Raw genomic sequence first — 16492 nt, forward strand, 5'->3', positions numbered from 1 at the left:
TTTGTTGAGATAAATGTGAATGAAGATTGATTAATTCAATGGGATATCCCGTTAATTTGGCTTCTTACACATTTGTTTTGGCAGATTTTTCCTCGCATGCTTGTGAGTTTTCTAGTTGCTTTGGTGTTTTGACATTGGACATATATGAACTGCAGCATTGGACCTGATAGCTTTCCATTCTCACGTCAGATCCAGTTTTGCTCTACTGTCATGTTTGGTTTCCTAAGCACTGGCATTCCCAATTTCCTGGCTGCACTGACACTGAAGTGCTGGTTATCTCCAGAGCCACATTGATGATAACGAGGACAGGCTTTTTCATTTGGTATTAGCATTGTGTTTACACTGTTTGCAAGAACACGTGCAGACCAAATCTGTCATGTTACACTGACAAAGCAGGTTACAGGAACAGAAAATATCAGGGGTTTGTAAGTTCCCTGAGCATCCAGGAGACCATGAGGATGATCCGAAGGTTAGCCAAAACTACCCCTTGCCTGTCTTGCAGAAGAGGAAGATAAGGACTCGTGTTATTGCTTTCTAAAAGAACCCCCAGAGAATGAGGGGCTGTTTGAGGCCTGGTCACTGAGGGCAACCCTTGCACATCTGACCTCCCAGGAAACATAACCGTGAGGTCCCAAAGAGCAGTCAGAAAGCTCTAACCAAAATAAAATACAATGCAAGAAGTACTGGTAGGGTAGGGACATGACAGTGAAGGCACCTCAGTTGTGCCAACACCAGTGGCTCAAGATAGCCCCAGAGGCTGCTCTGGAGACCACAGCCCCAGCGTGGTGGGAGGCAGCCAGGAGGTCCACTGTTCTGGTAGGGTGGTGTCCATGCTGGCGCCTGAGTTATGGGATAGCATTTTTAAGCTGATACCATGGCGATTCTCCACTGTTCTGGAGAGGGTCTCACCACCAAATGTCCTTAAGGGTAGGACAAACCAGCACCCACCCAGATGGATACTGGTATCCAGGCCAGAGGCTGTGAGCAATGCCACAGCCTTTCACTGGCAGCGGACAACAATGCTGACCATGGCTGTGTGCGGTGTGAGCAGGTTGATGACCTGCTCAGCCAGGTGGCACAGCTCCAAGATGAAGAGATGGAGTTCCGAGAAGAGCTGAATAGATTGAGTAGATTGAGAGAGGAAGTTCCACCTAAACATGAGAAGGATCTTCTTTCCTTTGAGGGTGGCAGAGCACTGGAACAGGCTGCCCAGAGAGGTGGTGGAGTCACCGTCTCTGGAGACATTCAGAACCTGCCTGGACACGTTCCTGTGCAACCTGCTCCAGGTGACCCTGCTCTGGCAGGGGGGTTGGACTAGATGATCTCCAGAGGTCCTTTCCAACCCTATGATCCTATGATTCTATGATTCTATGATTGAGGAACATCAGAGAGAGTGAGAGGGAAACTGACCATTTCCACAAACTGCTCTCTACAAAAACAGAACGGGACATAACTCTTAGTGGACCAGAGGATTCCATATCCTTTCACCAGCAAGCCCCCCAGCTGTCCCGTAGTAACCCGCATGAGCAGGGTCAATGGGAACAGGTCTCTGTCCGATGGAACAAAAGAAAGAAAGGGAGCAAGCAGGTTCCTTTAAGAAGTGCACCACCTACAGTGCCCTTGCAGAACAGGTATGGGGCTCTGCAGAAGGAACTGGTTGCAAGCAAGGAAGAGGGCTCTCGAAGGTCAGAAGAGCCTCCAAGGCCAACTCACCTCAGGCCAACCATCAAAACTGACCCTGAAAAGAAAAATCGAAGGGTCATTGTTGTAGGTGACTCCCTGCTGAGGGGAGCAGAGGGCCCAATATGCAGACTGAAGCCGCTTCAGAGAGAGGTCTGCTGCCTCCCTGGTGCCCGGGTAAAGGACATCGTAGGTAAACTCCCCACCCTTGTGAGCCATTCAGATTATTACCTACTTCTGGTCTTTCAGGTGGGAAGTGATGAGGTAGCAATGAGAGGCTCACAATCATTTAAAAGAGATTTCAGGGCCTTAGGGCAACTGGTAAAGGGATCAGGAGTTCAGGTTGTGTTCTCCTCCATCCCTCGGACATCAGCGATGGACAAGGGAATATATAGGAGGAGTCAACAGGTCAGTTCATGGCTCCGGGACTGGTGTTGTAGACAGGGCTTTGGCTTTTATGATCACAGCTTGGTATGTGAGGCACCAGAGCTGCGAGCAGCTAATGGGATGCACTTATCCCAGAAGGGGAAAAGGATTCTGGGGCAGGAGTTCTGGGGCAGGCCTCATTGATAGGGCTTTAAACTAGATTGGAAGGGGGAAGGGGTCAATAATGTCATGCTTGCCTGTGCCAAACAGTGGGGCAGCACATCAGGGGCAGAGGGATGGAGTCCTAGTAAGGGCTCTCAACTTGTTGCCCTAAGGCAAGCCAGAGATGACGCACCGGGACACCCCAAGGGAATCAAGGGAGATTCCCGCAAGAGGGTGACAGGGCCAGCCCAGCTGAAGTGCCTCTATGTGAATGCACGCAGCTTGGGCAATAAACATGATAAATTAAGGGCCACTGCGACATAGTGGCTATTACTGAAACTTGGTGGGATGATTCCCGTGACTGGAATGTAGGGGTAGATGGATACAAGCTCTTTAGGAAGGACAGGCAGGGTAGGAAGGGAGGAGGTGTTGCCCTCTACATCAGTGACCAGCTAGAATTGGTAGAGCTCCACATGGGGAAGGACGATGAGCTGGTTGAGAGTGTATGGATTAAGATTGAAGGGAAGATAGGGGAAGGTGATGTCACAGTAGGGGTCTGCTACAGGCCACCTGCCCAGCAAAGCCAAGCAGATGAGGCCCTCCATAGGCAGAGAGAAGTGGCTTCACGTTCACAGGCCCTGGTCCTCGTGGGGGATTTCAACCACCCTGACATCTGCTGGAGGGACAACACTGCAAGGCACCAACAAGCCAGGATGTCCCTGGAATGCATAGATGACAACTTTCTCCTCCAAGTGGTAGAGGAACCAACCAGAAAAGGTGCTATACTGGACCTTGTTCTCACCAACAGGGAAGGGCTGGCAGATTCCGATTTCCTGCTATTACAAAAAATAAAGCTGTTGTGTTATTTCCCTTTACAGAGTTAAAAACTAGATGCAGGAAAAATAAGCAGAAACATTAAGCTCTGAAATCTTTCTTTTTTTCCACTTTCCTTTTGGTAAAACAGAGTTAATATGCTCTCCTACCTGCTCTGTATCCTGCTGCTGAACTAATCCTTTCTGTGCCCTAGATTTTTATTAGCCTTGCTTGCTTATTACCAAAAGATTTACTTTCTAGGACTCTTTCTAATTCCATTTACTACTACATTGCCTTTTCTCTTGAATATACTTTTTTTTGTAGTGTCCTTGAAATATTCGTGGCCTTTTCTAACCTAGGACATATTTATAATAGCCTGATCTATTTTTCCTAATCACTGGTGATCTTCCCAGCAGGATATGTTCCTTTGTCTTCTTCCTAATGTGATTCAGGATACATTCCAATTTAAAGTGCCCTTATGTTTGAACCGTTATGCCGGGATTTATTGGACTAAACCAAACTCCAGGAGAATTTCCTGAGGTTTTTCTTTGTCAGTTTGCACAGCACTCGTGAGATGCTGACAAAGTCCTTGCGTTTTAGCAATAACACCTTAGCATTGTTAACATAAATATGTTTTAATTTTCCTTTGGCCAGCTCATCTGCTTTGATTCCTTAAGTATTCAGATTTCTGTTGAGACAGGTCAAGGAAAGGAGCTCTTGTCCTTTACAGAAACTAAAATATCAGAAATAAATGTGGAAATAGGCATGAACGTCAGGCTGTTATTGGTGTCTGTATGGGTATGCCCACCATGCCTAGAACGGTGTAAGTACAGTAATCTGCTCTTCAAATTTGGCGCTGTGAGCTTATCACTACGTCTGGAGGTGGTTAAATGCAGGCATGAGTAGATAAAAGTGTTTTACCAGAATTAGTAAAACCATCTTGTACGTATGCAGTCCAGCCATAAATGGTGCACAGATCGAACACAAAATGATAGAAAAATAGAAATGTCTTTTTAGATACATAGGAGTAAATAGAGTATTCTGTGCTGCCCTGTGCACCTGAGTGTGTGTATATGCATTCATAGAGATACAAGGTATTTGTAGCCAGTGAGTTGTGGCTCCTAAGCTTGGTTTAAAAACTGAATGAGTTCATTATAATCCATGCCACTCGCCAAAAAAAAAGTGGAAAAAAAATACCTGAGGAATCAATCTAATCTGTTTTACTCAATGAACATGTGAAAGTGCTTATCTGGGATAAACCTGGGGACTCTACATATTTCTCTCTCTTTTTCCTTAGAATGAAAATGCCCTTGTGAAAATAAAGGAGTCAGGAGTCGAGCTTGCAAAGATCAGGGATGAAGTTGGTAAGTAGTACAAGCAAAGTCCTTTTTCTCACTTTACACAAAAGCTGTAATTCCCTGGGACCTGGTCCTGGGGAACCTGCATACATACGGTGAAGTGTCTTCTGAAGCCCAGTGGCAAGGGGGTTTGGGGCTTTGCAGGGAACCATGGTTTTACCCCTTTGTTGTGGAGGTGGGTCCATCACAACACACACTGGAGCTGGTTGTGCATCATCTTTACCAGACAAATGGTTCTTCACAAACTCATAGCTTCCGTTCTCAAACTATGTACCACCACTGCCAAGGAGAAAGCAGAGCGTGATGAGAAGTGGGAACTTGGGTCTGTTGTGGTGCACGGTGCCTGGGAATGCATCGCTTGTATGTACGTTTGCGTGTTTTGCAGTTCAGCTACAAACTGAAGGACACCAAGCTCAGAACTTTCTTGTTAGTGACAGGTCTCTTCCTGGTTGAAAGGCGGCAAAAGCAGCATGTTTGTGCTTTTGTCTGTGTATTCCCCCTGTATCTGCGTGCATCATTTTTCCTGTCTGGTTTCTGATCTAGACAGGAGAGACAGGGAGGGCATAAAGACATTTCAATTCTTGAGAGAGAAGATGGGCTTTTGCGCTGGCTTCAGTCAACAGGCTGAGTTCTTTTGGGCTTAAACCTCCCCAGAATGGGTGTGACATTGGGTTCATCTACCGCAGGGCAAATGGAGAAGAGGAAGGGCCCCTGGAGGGAGGACCATCAGGGCAGGGGACACCCTGAGTACCAAAAGGTGTTGGAACCACTGGTGACTGGAGCTGTGAACAGGGGGGACCTCTCAGCTTTCCCTGCAAGTGGGAGCCCAGGTGCTGGGTCGCACAGTAAGCCCAGATTATGCCATCTGGCAGGACGGTTTGCAAAATGGGGCTCAGACCCTGTGAGCTGGGCAGAGCTGCAGATCCTCCCTGTGATGCTTCTTCACCTTGGCGATGACAACCCAGTGCAGAGAAGCTGATCCCAGCCCTTTTTTCATGCCCAACAGCTTGTGCTCCCTGCTGTGCTCCTCTTCAATTCTTCTGTCTGATCATCATTTCACAGCGAGCTTTATTGTCCCCGTGGCCAAAGCATACTGCAGCAATAGGAAAGCAGCATTTCTAATTATTCCCTGATGCCTGCCTTCATCCATCCTCTGCATCTCCACAGCTCTCACAGAGAAGTTGTTGCCACCAGTGCATTCTTTAGCCAGGGCACACCCAAAGCTCTCCATTGAATACCCACTTCTAATCTGAGAGAGAAGTTGGGTTTGCTCATTTTCATGAGTGCTTTTGCAAGTGGCGGTGACATGGGAAGGAAAGAGAGGTACGGTGCTGGAGATAAAGAGCTCTGCTTCCTTTACCCCATGTTTGTACAGCTGAAGTGAATAGAAATCACTGGTGGTTTTGTGGGAGAACTTTGCCAGGGAGGTAACTGAGTGCCCATGCGGGGGTCACAGAGCAGCATGTGCAGGAGATCACTGCACTGCCTGCCCTTGCCACTGCTCCTGTGCATGCAGCAATAGATACCTCCTCTGCACAAAACCCGAGTCCTGGTGGAGTACGTGGAGACAGTTTTGGTAGGAACACCCAAATACTCCGGCAGAGCAGTCTGAGGTCTCAGCTGAGCTGTAACTGCTTCAGAAGGGAGATTAGCCATGGATATGTATGTGCTTTCTTTCTCGGAGAGGGGAAAGATGGTGTGAAATAGTCCTTTCCTCAGTGGTCCTGTGGGCATGTGTACTGGAGAGGAGCCATCACAGGCCACCTCTTCCTGAGCTAGCCATCACTCTGGGAGACACCGAGATGCTGAACAGGGGTGGCTGGTGACCTGTCCTGCTTGTTGGAGGTAATCCTCTCTGTACAACCCCGAGATGCAACATGCCCAGGCAGAAGGATTCCCAGTAGGGATGGACAAAAAGATGAACATGGGCAGGTATTGCACTCCAGCAGGATGTGAAAAAATTCATCAGTAGTACAAATCCTGGTATGTGTCCATACATATGGAAGATGAATGTGTATGTTTTTTAGTGTAAGTCAAAAATTGCTGGACAGTCTGTTTTCCTTTGGAAGAAAATTATAAAATTAAGTTTTGTGAAACTGCCAGTGTTTTAAATCCACGGGCAAGGTGAAACGGCAAATGGCAGGTGCATGAGAGTGGCTCTCGTCAGTGCAGTTCTCTGCTGTCTCGAAAGCAGTGCAAGCTGTGGCTCAGGGTGCTGCTGGATCCATGAAGCCCACCTGCATTATAGGAAGGTTATTTTGGTCTTGCTATCAGATGAATCCATATGTTGAACAATATTGTACACATTGTGCCAAGCTTTATGCAAATAAAGAATGAAACCGTCATTTATTTGACAACAGCAATTATTGTATGAAGAAGTTTAGGGAAAATCTGCAGAGCAGGTTATTTTGACTACAACCAGGTTGTAGTTCTGACTTGTCTCGGTCACTTTGATAAGTAGTCTCTCATTAATTTAAAAATAACCAGTCTGGTTAAACCGCATGGGTGGTGGTCAGAAATTCCTGATTTCTCATGTGTAAGCTCACCGTGTCAGACTCACTGCTGCAAATGCCTGGATGAGTCAGTACAAGAAGGCTGGACTAGCCAGGGTTGATACAGGCCGTGTGTTCAGCATTGAGTTGTTTAGGCAACAGCTCTAATTCAGAATTGTGATTTAGGGCCTGAATGTGCTTGGTTTTGAAAGCACACAGTCTTTGTTAGCTTCAACAGAAACTGCAGGATTCTGCTATAAAAAGCAATGAAACTGGGAGATGCAATCCACTGTTCAGAAAAATGAAATGTATTTTTAAGGAAATCTCTTTTGGTAAATAAAACCACTGCTGAAGCAAGTGGTTTCAGATGGACTTGCTTTTGGTTAGAGCATGTCATTTCATTGCCCAGCCCTCCCTGTGTGCTGGGTAATCTCATTAGAGTGGCTAGAGAGAGAGAGTGTTCATTACGGCTCCAATTTAAAGCTTGAGTAAATTTGAATTCTACTGAACGCAGAGCTGCGAGCGTTATCCGTTGTCCTCCAGCTCCGGGATCGCTTTGCATGCCAAAGAAAATCAAGAAGCAAAAAGCAAGAGAGAGAGTTTAGAGGGATAAACCAAACTGCCAGGAGACAAGACCTTTCAGCTAATGGCCATATAAATTGTGCTCTTCCATTTTGGGTATGAGGCAGGTAGGAAAGCTTTCTGTGTGCCGCTGCTGCCGTGCTAAGCTCGCTGGTTCAGGCTCACTTTCTCTCTTTCTGTAAGCAGCGGAGAGCTTGAAAGGGACACAGAGTCCCTCTTAGTGCTCCAGAAGACATCAGGATCAGAACAGGACCCCAGTAATGATATTTGTTTGGATGTACTGAGCAAGTCCGGATATTGGTGTCCGCTGAGTGTGGAAGCAGAGATCTAAACAGGGCGAAAAATAGCTCTGTGGAAGGGGATGGCTAGCGTGGGTGCACAAATTACTGTGCACGGATGCACCTAACATGAGCTGTGGTCACAGCTGTAGGTAACTTTGACAAATTGTTGCTATCCTGAAAACAAATGAGCATAGTCTGATACCATAGTAGAAAGAGACAGGAAAACATCGGGGGCTTTGCCAGATACTGAGCAAATATATGGTCGTAGGATAAACACGTTTTTGAAACGTTGAGAAGTTGTCTACCCAAGGAGACAGCTGCTTCCAGCTCACTGATTTACAATGCCATACCGGTCTGTGCATGGCACGTGCATTTTGAAAGGCAAAGGATGGATGAGTGGCTAATACAGATGTTACATCCAAAACGTGATCATTTTTCTAAACCCGCTATGGGTCTAAATCAGAACAAAGGCCTAGCAGTGCCATTAAAATCACATCTCTTCTTCTCTAGTGCTGTTCTAAACGTTATGGTCATGATGATTTTAGTTATTTCTTACCTGTTAGATCTTTGCAAGTGAGCAAACTTGCTGTCTAAATGTAGTCTGGCTGACCTTGTCCAATTTACAACAGGTCTTCCATCTGGATTGATTGCAACCGTTCTTTAGCAAAGCAAAAGGCCAAGACACAGTGTTCGTGACACTGCTGTCCTGGGACCTGGGGAACAATATAGGTCAGGAACCAAATGGGGAAATAAACTGGATATCCTTGAATAGAACTGTTGGAGTTGCACCTCCTGAAACTAGTTGTAGACATGGTTGTGTATTTGGAGACATGGTCACTGGGTTAGTTCACAAGAGTAAAAATTTCACAACTTCTGATTGCCTTCAGTACCAGCCTTTCGTTTGCACTCTTGGACTCCGTGAAGCACACAAGATAGTGGTTTCAATATATAAAAATATTTTAAGCAAGTATGCATTCATGGATTCAAGAGGTCCTTGATGGAGTTGGTGAAAAAAACAGGTTTATGGTGTGAGCAGCTTCTAACAGCCGGAAAACGGGAGGCATGAGATGTATCTCCTTCTCCCAGTCAAGTGGCCAATCGTACCCCCTGCATACCATATGCATAGGATGCACCTTGAGAGCCCCGGCATCCTCTGCCTTCCTGGCACATCATTGGAAGTGGCGACTTAGCCAAGACTGTGGCTTGAGAGAAGGAAATAAGGAAAATCTCATATCCCAGTTGAAAGGCTTTGTGTCAAGCGACTGTCTCACATGCTGTTTCTTATATCCAAGGCAAAGTAAAAGCCCCAACGCCTCAATTTGTGGATCCAAGACTATGCTGGCCAGGAGCGGACATCCCGTCACCCTGCAGGTCCACGGAGTTCCCTGCTTTTAATTATTATTATTATTATTATTATTATTATTATTATTATTATTATTATTGTTATTGTTATTGTTATTGTTATTGTTATTGTTATTGTTATACTTAATCAGATCCCAGTTTTGCATTGGCCTTTGCATAGTCTGGCAGTGCCTCTATTTAGACAAGTGCCTGTGTGTATGTGTGTGTGAGAGATGGGGACAGAGAGAGAAGGGACAGCGAGAGCTTGTTGATGGCTGAGATTCATGGGAGCCCCAGGGTCGGCGAGAACGACTGCGCTCAGTGCTGCACAAACAGATCAACGCCACTGTTTGCTCCCGAGGAGCTCAGAGCCTGACCGTACGGTCTTGTCTCCACAGCCCTCAACACAGAGAGGTGGAAGAAACTACAGAGCGAGAAGGAGGAGCTGGAGAGGCGCTTTGAGGAGGAGTGGAAGCGGCTTGGCAGGCAGCAGCAGGAGGAGCTGCAGGCGCTGGAGCAGCAGCTGCAGAAGGAGTACGACACCAAGAGGGAGAGCCTGCAGGAGCAGCACAGCCTCCAGCTGGAGCAAGTCAAATTGCAGCATCAGGATCAGGTCAGTCTCTGCCTGTTCCCTGTGAAGAGTAGACCATGCCAATACTGAGTGGGTGTAGGTAATGAAATATATTGAACACTCCATCATAGAATCATAGAGTCTTCGTGGCTGGAAAGGACCAACCATACACACACAAAAAAACCCCTACAATCTCTGCCACTAGAACATGCCCTGAAGTGCCACATCTACACGTTTCTTAAACACCTCTAGGGATGGTGACTCAACCACCTCCCTGGGCAGGCTGTTCCAGTGCCTGACCACTCTTCCAGTAAAGTCATTCTTCCTAATATCTAATCTAAACCTCCCCTGCCGCAACTTCACACCATTTCCTCTGGTCCTGTCATTATTCACCCGGGAGAAGAGGCCAACACCCACCTCTCTCCAACCTCCTTTCAGGGAGTTGTAGAGGGCAATGAGGTCTCCCCTCAGTCTCCTCTTCTCCAAGCTAAACATGCCCAGCTCCCTCAGCCTCTCCTCATGAAGGTGTTGGTAACGAACTGATGACTGGAATAATATATTCCTGATTATCTTTATTGCTTTTCCTCCCTATTATTCCTATAGGTATTTTTACATAGTAGCACATTACATTTCCATGTCTTGTCTTCACATGCTTCCAGATGTTTTACAACACAAATATTAAGACTAGCTCTGCTCCCCATGCATACTACTACCCAACCCACCTATTGTAGCCAATGTATATGAAACCAAGGGTTGAACAAGAATCTGCTTAACACAGGTAAGGCCAGCATAGTCCTGCCTGTTGTTATTTGCAATGCTAATTAAAGGGCGGTAGAGCAAAGTGATAGGGCCCATGCAACACGTAGCCGAAACACCGGTGATACACTCTGTGTTCCCTGATTTCTGCTCCACCGTTCAGTCTAATCTCTTAGATTGTACATTCCAAGTGTTTCTCCCTGCTTTGCTTTCTGCAGGTAGGTAGGAATACTACTCTCTGCAGGTAGGAATACTCTCACATGCAGCTACTTTAGTCTTATTTTTAATGGCTGGAGTGAACAAACACTAACTCACCTATGGGCACCTCTCACATGGTGGCAGAACATCCTGCTCTGGGTTGTGGCAATAATGCCTTTACCTTGCCTTTTCTCATTTGGAACTCAGTGAGCATGGGATACAGATCTGATTTTTCCAGCTGCAACCCTTACTATTGCCCACAGTTCGTGAGGGCTTTTCTCACACGAGTATCTGCTGCACTCAGGTGCACTCTGCAGTCTGTGCCCTCGCACTTTGACATGCCACAGCCCTGGCTGCCATGGGCATGCCACCCAGGTGTCTGATGCAGTACAAGGGCCAGAGATCTGCGAAACGTGAGCCTAGCCAACAGACCCCCTGTTTGCCAGCATCGTTCTCTCCATCCTGGGGATTTTGCCAATGCCCAGGGCAGCTGGAGTTGGTAGAGGGTGACTTTTTCCCTCTCTCAGGCAACGTAAATTGGCAGCAACAACCTTTGGCAACGAAAGGTCGAGGAGAAGGTTTTATGTCTGCATGCTCTGTATCTCAGGGTATCTCTAGTGCGCATTTTGGGGCTGCTGCCTGAAGCAGGAGCCTGTGGCCAAGCAGGAGCCTGTGGCCAAGGCTCCAGAGCTGCTGCTCCACCCTGCTCGTGCCCAGGGCAGAGCACAGACGTGCCCCACGTGGTTCCCAAGGACGATGACAGCGCTAGCTGTGGGCTTCAGAAGCAAACCACCCCCATCAGCAGAACCCTGTGCCTGAGCTAATTTCCACCATTTAAGAGGTAAAGGCTGGTGCAGCACTGTGTGGCCGTAGCTGAAGCGCCTCCAGGAGCCAGGGAGGGGGGCTGGCCTGCGGGGAGCTCATGGGAGAGGAGAGCACCGACACAGCGCAGCAGAGGCGGCAGCCCACTGTCTTTAAGGTCAACTGTTTGTAAAACGGGAGATGACACCATTTGCTGCCTGTGCTTGATGCACTGTAAAACACTCCTGGGATGGGAATGCAAATACAGACTGAGACGGTGACAGTTTTATGTCACTCATGCCACAGCTGCCCGGTGTTAGATTTATTGTGTAACAGCAACGGTACGCCGGGGCCGGGCACAAGCGTGGTCCTCGCTGGCACGTGGGTCAGACAGCCAGGTCAGACACACGGCATCCCAGCCTGTGCCCCAGAGTTCCTGCTGCCCTGGGGACAGCCATGCAATTTGGTTTGATTCTTCAGTGGGGGGTTTGCTGAAGAACTCTTGCTGGATTTTACCTATTTCAGTTGCTGTGCCTGCTAGTTGTTCCTGATTTGCAGGCTTATAACATGCAACACAAAGGCTTTATCTGACTGGGTTGTTTTGTCCTGGACAAACTACCTTTTTCTGTTAGGGCATTGATTTTCAAAGATGCATTAGAAGGTGCTGTCAAATAGGTTTTTGTGTTCTAAACCAGATTTTTCAAAATCTTTCTCTGTAAATTCTTACAGATGAAGATTTGGTTCTGATTTCAGTTTATGCAAGACGGTTTTCTTGCAATGCCCCTCAAATTTTCTGCTTTGCTTTCTGATATGAAGGATGGGTGGTATTCCCAAAAGCCTTGGCTTCTTTTTCCTTTCACTGTGTCAGTGTGCCAGTTTGCCTAGTAGAAGATATTAGCTCTAGCTGCAAGCCTTGCCTCTCCTGGATCACCAGGCATAAGCATTTATGAAGGAATTTGTTCTGCGAGTTAATTTTTTGCTGAGATAGTTTCTCTCTGCTGCTCTTTGAAGTGTTTCTGCAAACTTCCGAGACCACAAGAACAGATGGTGGGTTTTTTTCCCTCAAGTTGATCAGTGCAAGAAAGGGTGATATAGGTCACCATAGGACTTGACTAGAAGTATACTTAATTTTCTCCTGTTCTTATCTATTGCCATTCTATTAATCACCACACAGAAACAATGGAAACACATCTTTCCTTCTGTTGGGCAAATAGTTCTGTCTCCTCCAGCCCTTTGGTTTGCTCCAGGGCTCTTTGTTCCTTGAATTACTGAAGTTAAGACAAACATTTTTCTCTACTGCTTTGAAAGTGCTGCTGTGAGCCTAGTATCTCAGAGTTTAAGCCCATCTTTTCAATCCATGGTTCCGTTAGCATCTCATGATGAGTTTTAGCAGGTTTTCCCTTTCAATTCCTACTCTGGCGTACACCCATCCTGTGTCAAGTGCTCTTGGATCGGAGGAGGCTGACAGGCTGGACTGGGAAGCTGCTCACCGGGAATGTTTCTTGGCCAAGGAGAAGGAGAACTTTTTTAGCCTAGGAACCAAGGTGCATGAGGAATAAGGATCCCTAACGGCTGCCGACCCAAAGGGTTTGTAATCCTCTGGTTCTTCCTTCCCCTTCTCAGAGGAGGAGGAGGAGTTCCTGGCTCAGACCATGCCAAAACAAGCAAGCCTACTCAAGGGACTGGACTCATTCAGCTCCAACGCTGCTGAGCTGGGACTGGTCCCAACCAGCATTAGACCAGAGGCACTGTCCTGGTTCCGGTGGGGATAGGGTTAATTTTCCCTGGTATTCCATGCCATGTGAGCCACGCCCACCCTGAGCTGCCGGGGGAGGGGGCAGGAAGTTGCTGCTTAAAAGCGGGCTGGGGCGTCCCGGGGCCGGCCGGTCGGCGAGCGGTGGGGAGCGGCGGTTCCGTAATCGCGTTTGTATATTCCCCTACCCGTGTTGTTGTTGTTGTTGTTTGCCTGTTCCCTTTGCTGTTCTGTTAAACTGCCTTTGTCCCAACCCAAGAGTCTTGCCTTTTCTTACGATCCTTCCTCTATTAGGAAGGCACGTGCGAGCGGCACGTGGTTCTTTGTTACCATCTGAGGCTAAACCACGACAGTCCTTTTTGGCGCCCAACGTGGGGCACGAAGGGTTGAGATAACGACAGAATCCAACTAGAACGTGGAAAAAACGGTTTTGGGTTTTTTTTTCTTCTTGTATGCATTTATTTTATTAGGTAAATAGTCACTGGTCATCATGTTGCTTGGTTTGTTCTCATGGCTGTGTTACATAAATTCCTATATGGCTTATGTACTCCCTGCGATGCTGTTTACCATGTCTGGAAGAGGGATGAGGATTATCATTCTGCTGTCCTGTGCGATATCTGTTTATGATATGATAACATCACTGTTCAGACGGCTATTTTGGGGTGTTTATGTGGTTTTGTTGTCCTGTCCGTACATTGGACACTGTCTCTCAGAATTTGTTAATAGTTTCCCCAGCCCTTTTGCCTCCCTTTTCTCCTTCGGGTCAGGTATGACAGCTTTTGAGAATCTTGAATATCCTTGGGATACTCAAACCAGCGTGTTCCTAGTGTTATGTCTCCTGAATACGTTCCAGGTCTTGTTTAGGGTTAAACGACTATTTAAGACTACCACCCGGAGACCTGCTCCGAGGCTGGATAGTCAGGGGTGGCACGGCATGTGGGAGAGCATGGGCAGGTACCTAGAGAACTACTCACCTCCAATGGTCTGGGACTTCACCCCTGAACAATTACAGGACCCTGATAAAGTGGTAGAATATTTGAAGGGAAAATGCTGTGGCTATTCTAGAGAGGCACAACTCACCGCGCTGTGCTGGGCCCTGGCCAGTATCTACCAGGCACTGCTCAGAATTATGCAGCACCCTCAAGGGGAAGAGATGGAAACCAGACTGGTGGCCCCTGCGGCGGGCCCTGCGGTGGCCCCTGCGGCGGCCCCTGCGGCTACTGCAACCCCTGCGGCGACCCCTGCGGCTACTGCAACCCCTGCGGCAGACACTGCGGCTACTGCAACCCCTGCGGCAGACACTGCGGCTACTGCAACCCCCGTGGTAGCCACTGCCACTGAACCAGGAAACCAACCCGTGCCGGTATCAGTTGCCCCCATACAGAAGAAGAAGTACACAAAGAAATCAGTTCGCTTAGTAAGAGATGATGATGAACCAGGGCCATCACGAGAGCAGGAGGAAGAGGCAGAACCAGAGATAATTACTCGATCCCTATCCTTGAGTGAGCTGCGGGATATGCGAAAAGATTTCAGCCGACTTTCAGGCGAGCACATTGTCACCTGGCTGCTCCGGTGCTGGGATAATGGGGCCAGTAGCCTGGAATTAGAGGGTAGGGAGGCCAGGCAGCTGGGATCCCTGTCTAGGGAAGGCGGCATTGACAAGGCGATTGGGAAAAAGACCCAAGCCCTCAGCCTCTGGAAACGACTCCTGTCAGGCATGAGGGAGAGGTACCCCTTCAGTGAGGATGTTGTATGACAACCAGCAGGTGGATCGGGCCGCCAGGATTGAAGTGGCTCAGGTGGATCTGGACTGGCAACGTAAGGGTGAACTATTCATAGCTCGGTGGGCCCATGACTCCTCAGGCCATCAAGGGAGAGATGCGACATATAGATGGGCTCGTGACCGAGGGGTGGACTTGACCATGGACGCTATTGCACAGGTCATCCATGAATGTGAGACATGCGCTGCGATCAAACAAGCCAAGCGTTTGAAGCCTCTTTGGTATGGAGGGCGATGGCTGAAATACAAATCTGGGGAGGCCTGGCAGATTGATTATATCACACTGCCACAAACCCGTCAAGGCAAGCGCTATGTGCTCACAATGGTGGAAGCAACCACTGGATGGCTGGAAACATACCCTGTGCCCCATGCCACTGCCCGGAACACTATCCTGGGCCTTGAAAAGCAAGTCCTGTGGCGACATGGTACCCCAGAGAGAATTGAGTCGGACAACGGGACTCATTTCCGAAACAGCCTCATAGACACCTGGGCCACAGAGCATGGTATCGAGTGGGTGTATCACATCCCCTATCACGCACCAGCCTCTGGGAAGATTGAACGATACAATGGACTGTTAAAAACTACACTGAGAGCAATGGGTGGTGGGACTTTCAAACACTGGGATACACATTTAGCAAAAGCTACCTGGCTAGTTAACACCAGGGGATCTACCAATCGGGCTGGCCCTGCCCAATCAAAACTTCCACGTACTGTAGAAGGGGATAAAGTCCCCGTAGTGCACATGAAGAATATGCTAGGGAAGACAGTCTGGGTTAGTCCTGCCTCAGGCAAAGGCAAACCCATCCGTGGGATTGCATTTGCCCAAGGACCTGGGTGCACTTGGTGGGTGATGCGGCAGGATGGGGAAGTCCGATGTGTACCTTATGGGGATCTGATTTTGGGCGAGAATAGCCAATGAATCAGATTGTGTGCTGTTAATTGCTAAGTAACACTGTCATTGTATGTCCTCATTGCTATAATTACTATCAGTTGTACTACAAGTAAGGCACAGGGATGATGGGATAAGAACTGATCTCAACAGCTGGCGCCCAGCAGTTTCCTCAAGATCTACATCTTCAGCCCACGGACCGCGTGCATGAGCCACACCAGGTGCACCAGTCACAAGCTCCGAAAAATACAGCATGCAACAGACCAGCACCACCCAGCATCTCACCTGCCCTGAGAGACTGTTCTAACAGATGGAGCCCAAAGCCGTGGATTAAAAGAACTCAACGGACACTTTGGAGGGATGACCCATAAACTAAGGGCATTATATGTGTGTATATATATATATATATATATCAGGGGAAAGTGGTGGCAATTCATTGGAACCTGCTGGGCATGGCATAGATGGTATGGAATAAGGGGTGGATAATGTCCTGGTTCCGGTGGGGATAGGGTTAATTTTCCCTGGTATTCCATGCCATGTGAGCCACGCCCACCCTGAGCTGCCGGGGGAGGGGACAGGAAGTTGCTGCTTAAAAGCGGGCTGGGGCGTCCCGGGGCCGGCCGGTCGGCGAGCAGCAGGGAGCAGCGGTTCCGTAATCGCGTTTGTATA

At 48.1% G+C, this 16492-nt stretch overlaps 1 protein-coding gene across 1 annotated transcript in view; it reads left to right on the top strand.

Annotated features, from left to right (window-relative positions):
- Window positions 1-1556: 1556 nt before the first annotated feature.
- The window catches only part of LOC134509198 (microtubule-associated tumor suppressor candidate 2-like), a 30965-nt gene continuing 16029 nt past the window's right edge, over window positions 1557-16492 (top strand). Inside the window, exons 1-3 of the mRNA XM_063321677.1 lie at window positions 1557-1631; window positions 4319-4385; window positions 9474-9688. Coding sequence (XP_063177747.1) covers window positions 1557-1631; window positions 4319-4385; window positions 9474-9688 — 357 coding nt within the window. The remainder of the gene's footprint in view (window positions 1632-4318; window positions 4386-9473; window positions 9689-16492) is intronic.

Source organism: Chroicocephalus ridibundus, unplaced genomic scaffold (assembly GCF_963924245.1).
Source record: "Chroicocephalus ridibundus unplaced genomic scaffold, bChrRid1.1 SCAFFOLD_84, whole genome shotgun sequence".
Classification (NCBI taxonomy): domain Eukaryota; kingdom Metazoa; phylum Chordata; class Aves; order Charadriiformes; family Laridae; genus Chroicocephalus; species Chroicocephalus ridibundus.